This window comes from Phocoena phocoena, chromosome 9 (genome assembly GCF_963924675.1).
Source record: "Phocoena phocoena chromosome 9, mPhoPho1.1, whole genome shotgun sequence".
In the NCBI taxonomy this organism is placed as follows: Eukaryota; Metazoa; Chordata; class Mammalia; order Artiodactyla; family Phocoenidae; genus Phocoena; species Phocoena phocoena.
In genome coordinates, this window is record NC_089227.1 from 44,911,684 (window position 1) to 44,928,258 (window position 16,575).

A 16,575-nucleotide genomic window follows, 5' to 3' on the forward strand; every position below is an offset into this window, starting at 1 on the left:
GGGTAAGCCTGAAGATTCTAGGCAACATGCGAGTATGCATCACATGGGAAGAAACAGGCCTCTTTTTTTGCCAAAAGCTGGCTCCTAATGAGAATACAGATAAAATAACTGATGGAAGCTTCATTAATTTACTTTAAGTTGGCCTCTACCAACGACATAAATATGCACTGTATATACCATTATATCCTGCCAGGGAAATGTAATTTTCTACCTCTTATTTAGGTGTAAAGACCTAAGAGCAATCAATTCACCTTCCTAGTTGAATGCAGTAAAAAAAAGACGCAAATCTTTTTTGTCCCAACAATTAAAACCTCTAGGTTCACAAAATATATTTACTATCTCATCTAAATACACACCAAAATTGCTCAATCATATTTAAAAATAATACTGAGCCTGGTCCTTCATATCTAGCAATGTATTGTGGATTAAGATGCTATTTTTGTATACCTATTTATCTAAAAGTTAAAAATGCCTATTCTCTCCCTCACCTTCAATTAAAATATATATTTATCACCTTCAAATTTAAAAAAAAAAAAAGAAGAAAGAAAGAAAAAAACCAAAACTGAATCAAAAATGTTTAGTTCTTTTGCCCCTAGGCCACAGTGAAAAGGAACAATTCCTTTTCCTTAAATTTACTTTAGATTCCTTCTCATTAAGAACTTCAATTTTTTTGCCACTAAGACTTTTCCTAGAGCTGTATTTTCCCTGGCAGCTGTGACATTCCACATTTCACCTACACTTGCTTTGGGTTTTCGCAGAATGCTTTTAGCTCTGTTGAGGATATTGTCCTTATCTTCACATGATGAAGAAAGCAGAGAAAGCCTCTACCTCCAATGATGCTACGGCCATTAATTTAAAGCCAAGTTTTTCCAGTTCTGTTTGGAGGCCACAGAGAAAGTAAAATGTCAGAGGCAACTTAGCATGCATCTTATGGAAAAAGGGAAGAAACCTATAACAGCTAATAAAGACAATCTACCTTTAGACATTCCATCAAAATAGAAGCATATCTTTCACCCAGTAATTAAGTATTAATTTCAATTACTAGAGTTAAATTTAGCTAAAAGAACATGTGAAAAAACTCACAGTTGACAACTTCATTTCTTAAAAAATAAACATCTACTACAGTCCTAATTATGACCAACTAGGCAGAACTAAGTACTAAAGTATAATACAATCCCTGATTTAAAAAGAAAATCCACAGAAAAATCAGAAATCTTCATACCCCACTCTTTCCCCTTCCACGGCAGTGAGGATAAACTAAGAAATAATCTGGTCAATATTTGGTAAGTCTTCTCTAGAACCGCCCCAATAAAACTTAAAATCAAGGTCTGAAAAAGTCTACAGAGAAAACAGTTCAGAGATTAAGTCTGACCAAATTAAAATTAGAAGAGCTTGGGAAATGCCATGGGCTTCCCACAGTAACAAAATGTAAGACCTAAGTGATCAGCAAGTAACTAAACTTCCAAAAGAATTAACCAACATTCTTCAGAAAAAAAGGAAAAGAACCTAGATGTCTATAATATACTGCAAACAATGGCCAGTATTCAATAAAAAATCACTAGACATATAAAGAAACAGGTAAATGTGTTTCAAAGTAAAGAAAAAAGGCAGTCAATAGAACTAAACCTTAAATAGCCCTTATGTTAGAGTAAGTAAAGATCTAAATGCAGCTATTATTCAGACTTAGTGGAAAATAGTGTTTTAATTAGTAAACAGATAGGGCTCTGAGCTGAAAAATATAAACTATAAAAAAATGGAGACTCTGGAACTAAAAAGTACAATAACTGAAATTAAGAATTCCCTGGAAAACCTAACATCAGATAGAAGGTGCCAGAATAACCAATTAACAAATCAAAAGAATTTATCCAATTTGAAGAACAGAAGAAAAAAGGAAAATAAACAGAGCCTCAGATATCTGTGGGACAATATCAAATGGTTTAATATACGTGCAATAATAGTCCAAGAAGGGGAATGAGATTGGGGCAGAAAAAAATATTTAGAGAAATAATGCTTGAAGACTTCCCAAATCTGATGAAAAACACTGACTTGCAGATCCAAGAACCTCAGTGAATCACAAGCAGGATAAAAAGAACCACAACTATGCTTCAAGGGTTAAACTGCTAAAAATCAAAAGAAAATCTTGAAAGCAGCCCAAGGAAAAATGAAGCATTACATGGGGAAAACAAGGATAGTAATATGTGACTTCTCATCAGAAACAATGGAGGCCAGAACACTGTGAAACAACGTCTTTGAAATGCTGAAAGAAAATGAGCGAAATAGACATTTTCAATTAAAAGTAGGCTGAGAGAATCCGTCCCCAGTAAATGTGAACTATAAGAAATGCTAAAGAGAAAGACCAAAGGGAAACAATATGAGATGGAATTTGAGTCTCTGGTAAGGAATAAACAGTACCAGGCATGGTAAATAATAAATATAAAAGCCCATGTTTTCATTCTTCACATAATTTACATAAAAGACAACTGACTGTTCAAAGCAAAAATAACAACACTAAGTTGGAGTTTATAATGGATGTAGAAGCAAAATACAAGACAATAGGACAAAGGAGGGGGATTTGTAAACGGAATTACACTGTTGTAACATGAAATATGAAGCAAAAAGCGGAAAGTGTCAGGTGTGAGGTAAGAAAGAGAAAAGGTGAAGTAGGAAGCATGATGTATCAGGTGTGAAATGTAAAGTAAGAGGAGGTAAAATGTTGACTGATGAGTTAAGGATGTGTATTGTTAGACCTATAGCAACTACTCAAAAGAAGAAGATAATGAAAAGGGGTATAGCTAAAAAGCTAACAGATAAAGTGAAATACTAAAATATTCAATTAGCCCAAAAGAAGGCAAGAAAGGAACAGAAAAACAAAAGGAAGAAGAAAAAGCAAAACAGAAAACTAGGAGCAAGATGATAGACTAAATCTTGACCATATAAATATAAATGGAGGGAACTTCTCAATTCAAGGGCAGCTGATCATCAGACTAGATTTTTTTTTAAAGCAAGATTCAATTACACACCATATTTTTTTTTTTTTTTTTTTTTTTTTGCGGTACGCAGGCCTCTCAGCGCTATGGCCTCTCCCGTTGCGGAGCACAGGCTCCGGATGCGCAGGCCCAGCGGCCATGGCTCACGGAACCAGCCGCTCCACGGCATGTGGGATCTTCCCAGACCGGGGCACAAACCCGTGTCCCTGCATCAGCAGACAGACTCTCAACCACTGCGCCACCAGGGAAGCCCTACACACCGCATTTTAAATGTATTTTATAAACCTTGTTAAGAGGTTACCAACCATTTGCATTCCATAGCCATATATCTACAGCTTGGTTTAACAAATGTGAACTCATTTCAGTAAGAAAACAATGATACCTTATGCTATAGAAGGACACCTTTTCTTCCATGGTCAGTGGCCTGTTACCTTAGGGTAAGTTTACATTGTGGTTTGTGGGCCAATCAATATCTACTTTTGTTCATAAGATGGTAGGGTGGCAGAAGGGGGCATTTTACTTTGCTTAGCCAGTATGCAGCATGCTATCATATTGTATAAAAGGATAAGGACAGGAAAGAGAACACTAAGAAGGATAAGATTAGCTGGAGGGCCACAGGAAATCTCAGGAAAAAGCTCTAAAATGTCACATTTCCAACAAAAGCAAAGTAGTAGGGAATCTTTGCCAGGAATCCATTTTTAACCACTGGACAGTAAAAACTGAGAGAAAATAGATGACCAATTATAGCAAATCATGCCCATTTAATAAATAAGGAAATGAGATAATAAAAGGGAATAATGAGAATTAAGACAGCTGTGTGCAACTTGCCTTCTGTATTTCAAGAAAAATGTATAGTAATTCAGATCAGGGAAAGGCAATCTCTTTGTAGAAGGTGTTGTTCTGTCAACAACTGGAGAAAACGAAGAGACGTGTCTCTGCTCCATTTGAGCTTTACATAAATTCAAGACTGACACTTCTCAAAGTGAAAGGAAAACCCAGATAACCCAATGCAGGAGGCTTAGGGACGTAAGGTAAGGCAGAAGTCCTGTAGATCAAGTGATTTAAAGCTAAACGTCTTCTAAAGATCGTCAGCAAGCAACAGGGCATATCCATTCAGTGAGGGAAGAAAATACAGAAGGCTAAGCATTTTTTTTCTCCTTAAAATATTGCTGCCACCAGGTTGCGCTAACCTGTAACATGCAGTAACTTGCTGTTTGTACATCTCCAGTTCGGTCAACATAACTCTCCATTAAGTCCACTCCATCTTTAGTAAGGCCTGTAAGCAGTATTCCTTCCAAATTTCCAGCCTCTTTCATTTCATTGGTCAACTTTTCGATGTACCTATTTAACTGGAAAATTCAAAGTGATTTTTCTAAAGCAATCCATTTGACTATTTGTATTTTCTGCTTCATAAATTCTACATTTGAAACAATTTTACTCTTAAGGGAAAACAGTTTAAAACAAAAGCCCGTGTAAAAATCTAGATATGTGATCTCTAAGAAGTCTGCATCTATTATAAATTACAATACAGCATTCATGATCATTTAAAGTATTTTTTTTAAAAGGCATGGTATTTACTATATTTTGATAATTGTTCTATAAAAGATCCACAGAGGGTTTACTATTTTAAATTTAAAGAGAACTGTCCTTATTATTTTGCAAAGTTATTGATGTCTATTATACAGTACAAAGTAATAAAGTCACAGAATCTGAGTTGGAAGGGAACTTCAAGATTACCAACAATAACCATTTCTTGTATTATATATAGGATGGATAAACATTAAGGTCCTACTGTATAGCACAGGGAACTATATTCAATATCCTCCTGTGATAAACCATAATGGAAAACAATATGAAAAGGAATACATATAGGTAAAACTGAGTCACTTTGCTGTATAGCAGAAATTAACGCAACACTGTAAAACAACAATACTTCAATAAAACTTAAAAAAAAAGACCTTGCAAATCTCTTGGGATTTTGATCTGTAAAGCTCATGGGTCCTTTACAGTCTTATCCTAAACAAACAAACACAAAAACAAACCATTTCTTATAAGGTCTTGCCTGACTTTATCCTACCCCAAACTCTAGCCAAGATGGCTTTATGTTCCCCAGCACTTTCTCATTATTGTAGTACTCAGCACAACATATTACCAGTTGCTTATGCGCATTTCTCTCTCACTATCTACATAGCATATTCATGTACTAGCTGTTTATTGTATTAAAAAATAAAGGAATCCTTTGATAGCATCACTAAGAGGTGAGTTTAACATCTACTGATTAATCTCACTCACCACAGCAGAAATAAACTAAAATATTAAGTCAGCATTTTTTAAAGTATAGTTGGTTTACAATGTTTTTAGTTTCAGGTGTACAGCAAAGTGTTTCAGTTATATACATATATATCTATCCTTTTTCAGATTATTTTCCCTTATAAATTATTACAAGATATTGAGTATAGTTCCCTGTGCTATACAGTAGGTCCTTGTTAAATCAGCATTCTTCAGTAAGTAAACTTAGGTATGATACATGTTTATAATAGCCCAATCTAATAAGAAATTATTACCTCACTTTTTAGAAGAATTTATATATAAACCTCACAGATATATATTTATACATAAAGATTAGTTTCTTAATCCAGTGACAGTAAATATATATGTATTTTTTTTTTGCAGTACACAGGCCTCTCACTATTGTGGCCTCTCCCGTTGCGGAGCACAGGCTCTGGACACACAGGCTCAGCGGCCATGGCTCACGGGCCCAGCCGCTCCGCGGCATGTGGGATCTTCCCGGACCGGGGCACGAACCCGTGTCCCCTGCATCGGCAGGCGGACTCCCAACCACTGCGCCGCCAGGGAAGCCTGACAGTAAATATTAATCATTTTAAATATGGAATTAAATCAGTTCTTACCTGACTATCACTAAGAAATTTACAAGCAAATGCCACTCTGTCACGTACCGCAACTTTGTTTTCATACTGAAAAGAAGAGAAAAAGCAAGGAGTTACTTTCGGGTGCTATGAGTTATAAATTTTTGCAGACTAGGTATTTTATACCTAATATATATTTTGATTTTCAAATGTATTAATAGGTTACTGTGTATATACTGGCAGAGCCACTGATCACCTAAGATGTTTTTCTTAATGTAACTCTCAGGAAACTCAGTGCTAAGGTTATTGTCCATAGAAAGTAAAGATTTACCTCTTAAACTGACCAGGTTTAGCTTAAAACAATTCCAGTTCTGTCTTATATAACTTTAACATAAAACAGAAGCAATGGTGAACAGTTTATCAAATTTAAGATGCCATGTAGTCCTTTCATCATAGAAATTAATTTTAGTGAAACTGAGGAAATCTTTCCTTGGCTTCTAAGTTAATCAACAAGTCTAGGAAATCTATGAATGACCAGTAAATATACCAGCTCAGGATTTAGAAAGAATATCAATACATGTTTCTAAACACAAAATTTTAAAACATACTTTATAAGTAAATAGACACACTTTTGTGGCTATTGTAGAATACTCTTATATAGGTGGTTTGTGGCAAAATAAGAGGCATTATGATAAATTCTTAAATTTTTGTATACTTGCCAATAATGTAAAATACTATTTTGAAAAGTGTTTACTATAAATATAGAAAGATACAATTAATTTTGTGATAAGTAAAAAATAGTTTAAGGGTGGATAAAGGATCCTATTTCCACTGAAGTCTTCCATGAAATATAGTTTTCCTCCTTTAAATGTAAGTTCACTTCAGTTGATACCTTAGTGTGTTTTCTCAATTATAAAATATGGTTCTGCCCTAAAAAGGGGATATATTTCATACAAATTAGATTTAACTCTTAGACTATGTTGCATGTATTACAATTTTGATCTGGAAAGAGTTATAAATATTCTCTGTCCCATTTTACAGCTGAAAAAACTAAAACCCCAAAAAGTTAACTGACCAGCTAAGGTAACTGTGGCAGAGCAAGGACTCAGACCTTTACCTTCTGATTTCCCAATTCAAAACTTTTCACTAGATTACTATAACTTAACAATTTTTTAAAAAGAACAATGATAATTATCATTACTTACATATAAAGTATAATCAGGGACACTCCTGAAACAGCTTGGAAATATCAATATAAACTTCCTGCTCAAGATATGATATCCCTTACTTATTTAGGTTGTAAGAAAAGAAGGTAGTTTTAATAGGTCACTTAATTGAAAATACAGAAGTTTAACATTTAGACAATATACTTCTCTATCAATTTAAAATCTGAACAATCCATTTCTTTTTCTAGTCTTCATTGTCCTCTACCACTTCCTAAAAGTATCATTTTTTTTCTTCAAGATGCAACATTTAAAGTCTTCTGTTTAACAACAAAGAGTAATAATTGTAAAAACAAAACAAAAAAACCCCAACACGCTCTTGGATATTAATTTGAAGTGGTTAGAAAGGTTCAATAGTAATTCGTTAAAAGTAATGAACAAAACACATAAAGAATTGTCAAAATGGACACTAACAGCATTTATTAACATATTCATTTATCTCAATAGAATACATGTTTTTATAAATTCTTTGGAACTGACATTTAAATCAATTATCAATGTGTATTTTATAATATTGGGTTGGCCAAAAAGTTCCCTCAGTTTTTAAGTAAAAGTTGACACATTTTTCATTTTCACCAAGAACTTTATTGAACAATATATTCACCATTTTGTTCTACTACCTTCTGCCATTTTTCAGGCAACTTCATAATTCCATCTTCCCAAAATTTTTTATCTTTTTGAACTAAGAACTGTTCCAGGTGCCTATTACAGTCACAATACAATCTAACAAAATTGTTTTGAATGAAGTTAAAAGTGCTACTAGAGCCATCTTACAGAAAAAAATGAACAAACTTTTTAGCCAACCCAATAAATGCTACAATTGCAAAAAAAATAGAAATACATTTTGCCTTAGAAGGTTCTTCTCAGTGCTAGAAAGAAGCCCAACAAATGCCAAGAAAGTTGTGGGACTAAGGTGAAGCTTAAAACCCAATAACTAAAACTGATAAGCAACCCTCACTTCTTTCTTTCTGCACTTTGTGATAAAGAACCTATTTGGTGATGTGTTCATAAGTGATTAAAGCAGGAGAGAGAGAAAAAAAAAAAAAAACAGCAATGAAAAGACCAAATAGTGAAAAAATAAAATAGTCCACGGTAAGTAGTGTGATCATATAATTTATCCTCCAATCTGGTACGTGTCTGTGAATGACAAATACTAACTCAGACAAGATACATGGTTATCCTGACCATAACTGATCATGTATTGATTTACTTAATTAAGAAAAAAGCCAAAAACAAAAGCACCATACACACATTTAAAAGATTATATTTCAATATAATATGCATGTTTCTATAGTTGTAGAGTTCTAGAGCTCAGTTCCTAAGCTAAAGGATAAAATCTTATTCCTCCAATGTCCGTAAATTGTATCATTAAAACCATTAAAAAAAAAAATCAAGTTCAGTTTGCTATCGGCTAACTCCAAATGTTTAAGATACCTTATTTTAAACAATATAAAATGCATTGAAATATGACATTATTTTATGCAACTGACATTTGAAAATTTTAACAAAATTAGATTAAAAACTCCTATCTTAAAAAGAGAGTCTCATGAAACAGAAATTAGCTTACCAATACTCCATCATAAGATCCTGTTTCACTTGTCAGAAATGCAAACATGACACACAGATACGGGTTGTTTAACTGTAATCGTAAAGTGCTGCACATTTCTCTCCAAAGTGAGTTCTTCTCATCTGTATAACCCGATAAAGCCATTGCTACCACATTAAGATTCAGATCACCTGCGTATTAAAAAGAGACAGCTAATCAAAGTAATCAAAAGCTTAATGTCTCCTAGTTCTTCAACCATAACAAATAAAGATCAGAGGGTGAATTTGCCCCCCAGAAAAATAAGCCCATTAGAATAAGGGTTTTGACATAGACTAGAATATCTGGCAAGAACCACAAACAAAAATTTCCATTTTTATAAAACTTCTACCCATATTGCAAATCCTGTGCAGGACAAGCACATCTTTTAATTCTCAAGTTTTCATCCCAGACAGATTCCTACACAGTATGTTAGCTTAGGACCTAAATGAAGAGTAGTGAAGCAATACTATCAGAATCATTGCCAACTTCATCAACAAGTTAATTTATGTGGAGATGTTTCGAAGTGTTGATAGTAAATATTATTGTATCTCAGGGCTACAATTTTCAAAATCATTTGTTTTCCTATTCCTACATATATAATGCTCATGCTTATGTATATGTTTTATCAGCAAAGTACTGAAAGGCCAATATTTCAGCATTCTTATTATAGTATTATACTTTTAATTCTTCTAGGACCAAATTAACTATTATTATAGTATTATACTTTTAATTTTTCTAGGACAAAATTAACTATCAGAATGATCACAGAACTGTATTTAGACATATTTGCAACAAAGCATTTGTTACCAATAGTCTTTTAAACATTTGTTCTTAGCAGTTCATACAGCTGCTGATGAGCTGCTGCCTGGCAGTCAGCCCTACGGCTGCCTAGCCATCTAACATTAAGTTTACCTTCAAAAGAGAAAATTAAATTCATCTTTAGCTTTTACTCTTAAGTGTTTTCTACATTTATTATAGCAACTTTATTAGGTTTCTTGATCCTAATCATTTACTCTTTTTTTCCAAATAAAACAGCATTTCCCACTTTATGTTCTTAATAGCCTGTTCCTCATTTCTATGAACATTTTCCCCAAGTTATTTTGTGCCTGCTTCCTGTGCTTACTCTGTTAAAGTCTTTTTTCTTTCTTCCCTTCTTTCTTTCTCCCCCCCCACCCCGGCTCTTTTTCTTTCCTTCCTTCCTTTCCTTCTCTCTCCCTCTCCCTCTCTCTTTCTTTCCTTCCTTCCTTTCCTTCTCTCTCTCTCTCCCTCTCTCTCCCTCCTTCCCTTCTTTCATTTTTTTAACATCTTTATTGGTGTATAATTGCTTTACAATGGTGTGTTAGTTTCTGCTGTATAACAAAGTGAATCAGCTATACATATACATATATCCCCATATCCCCTCCCTCTGGCGCCTCCCTCCGACCCTCCCTATCCCACCCCTCTAAGTGGACACAAAGCACCAAGCTGATCTCCCTGTGCTATGTGTCTGCTTCCCACTAGCTATCTATTTTACATTTGGTAGTATATATATGTCTATGCCACTCTCTCACTTCGTCCCCAGCTTACCCTTCCCCCTCCCCATGTCCTTAACTCCATTCTCTATGCCTGCGTCTTTATTCCTATCCTGCCCCTAGGTTCTTCAGAACCTTTTTTTTTGTTTTAGATTCCAAATATATGTGTTAGCATACGGTATTTGTTTTACTCTTTCTGACTTTAACATTAAGAAACAACAACAACAAAGGAATATCTTCTTTGAATCCTGCTTAGAACAATTTATCTCCAAATGGAAAGGAATATTTGATTCACAGAAATCTTTTCTCCAGTCCTCAACCAGGTTATTCAAATCACTGAAAAGATACTTTCCCCCTATTGTTAGTATGGGTGTTTAAATCTAACACCAAATTTTCCAGGTACACAAGACAAGGATTATCATGCTCTAAGGTCATAGTAAAATTAGAATTCGAAATGGCTTTAAATATCAATTCTTTTTCCATCACAACATATCTTCTACTGCACTCTCAAATGGGGAAGACTTATGCTAGAGCAAAACTGAAGGAAAAGAGGGCAATCTGGGCAAAACATTAGCTTTTTCAACTTTTAGACTGCAAGTAAATATATTACAGTTAATTTCAGGTGTTTTTCCTATGGTACCACAGAACTGTAATAGCTTCAAAATGGACCAGCAAATAAAAATTAAGTATTCTGAATACTCATAAATAATTTGGCCAGGTGTATTAAAAACTGATAGGTATATATACATCTTGAAGTGAAATATTCCCAGTAAGAAAAAAACTGAATTCCTGGATTAAGATTTATTTCTCTGAGTTTTCTCTTGCAAAATGTCAGGGTGAAAACTTTATCACATATCTTTGTTTCTTCTTTTTCAAAAAAATATTAAATGGAAACTATGTTCAAATCAGCAGACTCAAGTAGAAACACTTTTGCATATCAAAGTATGATTTTAATAAGAATCTATGTTAGTCTAACTAAAAGTGTCATTCAGTTTCCTAAAAGTCAACCAAAAACCATACAAAAAATAAAGCATAAACTAAAATACACTCAAATGCTTGCCATAAAAATGCCTGCCAACTAAAGTAGTCCTAATCTCCAAGAAAATACATTGTTTAAATGTATGTGAAATATCTTCAAGGAAAAAACACTGAAATGAACACACTTGAGTATTCCTTATAATATTAAGAAGACAATTAAGACACTTCCTTTTTCAATAAACAAAAGGGATGGACTAAACATTTACTTTAATAGACACAGTTCTGTGCTAATTTCTCTTTCAAAAAAGTTTACCAAAAATATTGATTAGAGTTTTAACAATTATCAGCATCTTTTCTTTCAAGGATTCTATGAATGGCAAATATCTTATTATATAACCCAATACCTTTTTCTGAAGATGCCCCTTCATTCAGGATCTGGATTGCTCGTCGAATATCCAAGTTGAACAATGCCACAGCGGCAGCTCTCTCCCATTCCCCTTCTTGTACAAGGGAGTTCAAAAATGGCCCCACGTCGACATCCGTTCCTTTCTTTATCCACCCACAAAGCTGTAGAGCTAAGATTCTCTCTTCATTTAAATTCTGAATATCAGTTTGCTTATCCAACCCACTCCAATTATGTCTGCTGCTTTCTACCATTCCTAAAAAGAAAAACACCTTTATATTATTGTTTATTAGTTTTTGAAATGTGTTTGGAAAATAAGTCAGTTTTACATAGGACTATTTCAACATTAGATTTTAAATATTCAACTTCTCAACCACAATTTCATGATAGCATAAGTATAAGACATGCCACAAACAAAACACATTTTACATGTTGCTAAGTACAAACTTCCCCGAGTTACCAGAAAGAGCTGTGGGACTAACAGTCAATGCTTGATGGGCTATGCTGAGTCACTGCTTCAGAGCAGCCTCCCTGACCACCTAATCTAAAATAGGGTGTCACCTGTATTATCTAACTAACCATTGGTTCCTCTATGTCCTTTAGCACTAACTTAAGCTCCCATATTTTAGTTACTTTATTTTCAGTCTTATCTCTTCTCCTACTAGAACATAAGCTCCTACTAGAACATACGCTCCAAAAGGGCTGGCATCTTTTCTTTTTATATTTGAAAGGTACCCCCAGTGTCTGAGATTCGATACTCACACTCTCTCCCTCCCCCTTCTGCCACTCTGTATGAATATATACATCTATATGAAAAAAAATGAGATCAAAAACATCAAAGTACTTTGAAATGTTAAGTACTAAGCTAAAATACAACAGGAATTATTTGAAGGTTCTCCCCACTTACTAAACCAGGAGACTTTATGGCCTCATTTTCTTTTCACAAGGAATTTAAATAATTCTTGTAACATTACTTAGATTGCAATCAAGGCAGCTGATCCTAACGGGGGGATAATTTCACGTAAAATGATACTTGGTGCCAAATTAAGGTAAAAGAAAGATGAAACTTAAGGACTCTATTAATTGCAACTCAAATTCTTAAAAGTTCTAGAAAGTTTTACCATCAAAATTGTCATTATCTGTTCTTATTTTAACAAAAAGGATTTTCAGAATAAACTGAATTAGGAATTAGGAAGCAAGAATGTCCAACATTACAAATGTCTTTTACACTTGTAATTTACAGCATCCTACATTTATATAGTTACATATAATACAGTAATTATACATTTGTAGGGACTTCCCTGGTGGCGCAGTGGTTTAGAATCTGCCTGCCAGTGCAGGGGACACGGGCTCACTCCATGGTCCGGAAAGATCCCACGTGCCACAGAGCAACTAAGCCCGTGCACCACAACTACTGAGCCTGCGCTCTAGAGCCCACGAGCCACAGTCACTGAAGCCCACATACCTAGAGCCCGTGCTCCGCAACAAGAGAAGCCATCACAATGAGAAACTCGAACACTGCAACAAAGAGTAGGCCCCACTCCCTGCAACTAGAGAAAGCCCACACACAGCAACGAAGACCCAAGGCAGACAAAAAAAAAAAAAGAAAAAATAAAGAGAATACCTGCACATCAAAAAGAGGAACCGTGCTGCTCTATATGCAGCCATGAGGGAAGTCAGTGAAGACAAAATCACTTATAGCTTATGAAAGTGAGATTTTAAGAACTCTGAGAAAACTTAGAATTAAATGATAAAGTTAATAAAACACGTTAAAAATTAAAGAAGACTTTTTATTCTGAATAACAAATTTAAACTGTTTAAATAGTATGTAGTCATTAAATTTCATGTAGAACAAGCTGCAGATGTAGTATAAGGTATTTACTTTCTTATCTCCCGTATAAATTTTGGATTCAGTACTGATGATGTTATATAATTAACAGTAAAAATTTAAGCAGGTGAACAAAAAGCAATTTCTTTGTTAAACAATTCCTCACAGCTTAATAATTTCTAGTTTCTTAGAGTTTTTATTTTCTAGAATTGCGTCATGGAATAGAGATCAGTGTGTATGAATCCAAAGAGTTCAGTGCTAGGAGGTGGAAAAGTATCCTGCAAGTGCATGGATATTGCGTCACATTATTGTGGCTGCTCAGAGACCTTCCCACTGCTTAATAACTATGCTACAAGAAATTCGGGTTATCAAATAAGCAATGTGATATTATTGTGGGTTTTTAAGTACATAGTCATATTATGATTTTTAGTATGCATGAATTTTTAAATATGATTAATTTAAATCTATTTATACACATTATGTAATACTAAAGTGACAAGATTGTATCCCCAAAATTTGAGACTACTCTATATATAAATAATAAAATCAATGTTTTATGATGGTTGTGAGGGAAACAAGTGAAACAAGTTCACTTAAACATTAAAAAACATTTAAAATATTTTTTTGTTTCAAATACTACATCAAGCAAACACTATGCTACTTGTAGTTATAAGTTTGTTGCATTTTTACATCTATATAATAACAGAGCAGTAATTTTATCCAGTGTTTATAAGAACATTTTTGTTCTTAAAAACCTAAATCCCAGCAATTCTGCCCGTTAAAGTAATTCTTCTTAACAGACATGCTTTCTAGATCAGTTTACCATTTAAGTATGAAAAATATTTTCATCATGTTGGATGGAAAGCTGACCAACATTATATAATTTTCTGCCATCTTAAAAAGAAGGAATTATACCCACTGACAACCCTGTGACCCTGCTCCACAAGACGTACAAGGCATTCCCTCAGAGCATGCATTCTCTTCTTCCTGACTGATTTCAACACTTGGTCCTTCCAAAAAACTAGCCTTATCTCCACCAGCCTACACCTCCAAGATTCTACCCACTCCCATCACAGACACACTTCAAATTATTTCTTCTCCAAAAGAGCCACTTTCTAACCACAACCTCATAGACTTCCAGCTCACAATCTCAACCTCACAATCTCTTGACCACTCATATCTTTACTTATTAGTCTTCTGTCATTTTCCTCCCTAACCAAGTTAGATCCCAAGGACCAACAAATGAACCATTCTTTTTCCAGTATTCTTAACTCTCTTGGCCCATTGTCTTTTATTCTTTCTTCTGCTAAAGCAACATTGCCCCACAGTCCTCCCATTTCTCAAGACAACTCTCTCCTCTGTATCTCCTCTCCACAGCCTCCCTGCTCTTCTCAACAAGCAAACATACTATGTTGAGAAAGTAGGAGCCATCAAGTGGAAAACCTGTCAGTGTCTGATCACTCAACATTAAACAACCTGCATACCTTTCCCCTCTCCCTACTGTGGAGTAGGTGTACATCCTCCTGTGTGTAAAGCCAATCTTTCACCTGTGCTTTGGATCCCTTCCTAGGAATTCTGCTTTTCAGCCTCTTTACTCTGCATCTGCCAACCTCTTTCTAAGGGTTTCCTCTCATCATCATTTAAACACACTTTAATCAATTCCATGTTAAAAACAAAAACAACACAAAAGCCTTCCCATGACTCCAGATTCACCTGCTGCTATCACTGTGTATCTTTTTATCCTCCTTCATACAGTCAAATTTCTTGAAAGAATTAATTAAAATGGATGACCTCTTTCTTCACCCTACATTTCCTGCCCATTGGACATCTCTATCTAGCTATATCAAACTTATCCCAAAATAAACTCTTTTCTTATTTTCAAATGCATTCTACCTATGTTATTCCTATCTAATTAACTGCTATTAGTATTATCCCAGTTGTCTTAGCATGCTTTCATTTTTCCTTCCCCTCCATCCCCTGAATCCGATTAATTAAATTCTGTCCCACTCTCTATCCACATTTCTCTAGCTCTTCTGCCATTTACCTTCGTAAGAACACCATCATATCTTGCCTGATAACTGTGGCTTCTGAGGTCCCTGCTATCAATCTTGATCCCCTCCAATCCATTCCACACACAGAGTGACAGCTCTAAAACACAAATTTCCCTAAACCCTCACCATGATTTCTAAGTCCTGGTTACCCCGCTGCCTCAATTCTCTCTTCGCGTCCTCTCTCACACTCTGTTCCTGCAATACTGAATGTGCTATGCTCCCTCTCCTCTGGGATCACTGCATATGCTGCTCCCTGTCTGAACCCTGTCTTTGCCTTTACCTCTTGCAGGAAACCAACACTAATTCCTAAAACCAGATTATGAATTCTTCTGTACTTAATTGTCTGTTCTTCCTCATATTATAACTATTTACTTGTCCATATTCTGAAGTATACTTGACCCTTGAACAACATGGGTTTGAACTGCATGGGTCCACTTATACACAGTTTTCAATAAAGACATTACCTGTGTTTTCATTTTATAGATCTCTAAATGTGGGGAAAAGTTAGTGTTCGATTAAAGATCACAACATGTGGAAACAAAAGAACGAGGGTTTGAGTCCCGATTCTACCAAACTGTTTCAGCTTCCTGTCCTTGAATGAGTCATTTATCAATTTCTTTGTTTTTCAGGCAGAAATACAAGTACACAGATTTTTGAGTGGGGTAAAAGGGATCAGTAACCCTAACTATCCCCTCTCCTTGTTCAAGGGTCAACTGTAGAATGTAAACTCCCCAAGAGCAGGAATGATATCTATCTTGCATAGTCTCCATGAGTGAAGAGACTTAGCTCTCTTGTTTACAGTTATGTCTCCAGTTCCTAGAATTCTTGGCATATAGTGAGCATGTAATGAATACCTGGCGAATGAATGAATAAATTTACCTCATATTACAGTTGTAAGAATTAAAGTAACATGGAGAAAGCAACTAGTATGATGTCTAATTCATAGTAAGCACTCACTATATACTATCTGTCACCAAAGTTAAAATTTAGCTCTAATAAACTTGTGCATTAGGTAATGGTGGGCAAGATGGCTCAATGTGTTGACTTACTATGTGTTGAATTATTAGAGATACAATTAGAAAAGAAGTATGGCCAGAGAAAAGACTGGAACTTAGGACTGCCAACTTTGACAGTCATTTCTC

The 16,575-nt window shown here is 34.8% G+C and overlaps 1 protein-coding gene across 2 annotated transcripts in view; it reads right to left on the reverse strand.

Annotated features, from left to right (window-relative positions):
* The window catches only part of MIOS (meiosis regulator for oocyte development), a 40,127-nt gene that overhangs the window by 8,687 nt on the left and 14,865 nt on the right, over nucleotides 1–16,575 (reverse strand). The window contains exons 4-7 of one of the 2 annotated variants that reach the window (XM_065883965.1): nucleotides 11,556–11,810; nucleotides 8,645–8,814; nucleotides 5,897–5,962; nucleotides 4,178–4,336 (exon numbers count right to left, since the gene is read on the reverse strand). In XM_065883965.1, coding sequence (XP_065740037.1) covers nucleotides 4,178–4,336; nucleotides 5,897–5,962; nucleotides 8,645–8,814; nucleotides 11,556–11,810 — 650 coding nt within the window. The remainder of the gene's footprint in view (nucleotides 1–4,177; nucleotides 4,337–5,896; nucleotides 5,963–8,644; nucleotides 8,815–11,555; nucleotides 11,811–16,575) is intronic. The other variant, XM_065883967.1, reaches the window with a different exon arrangement.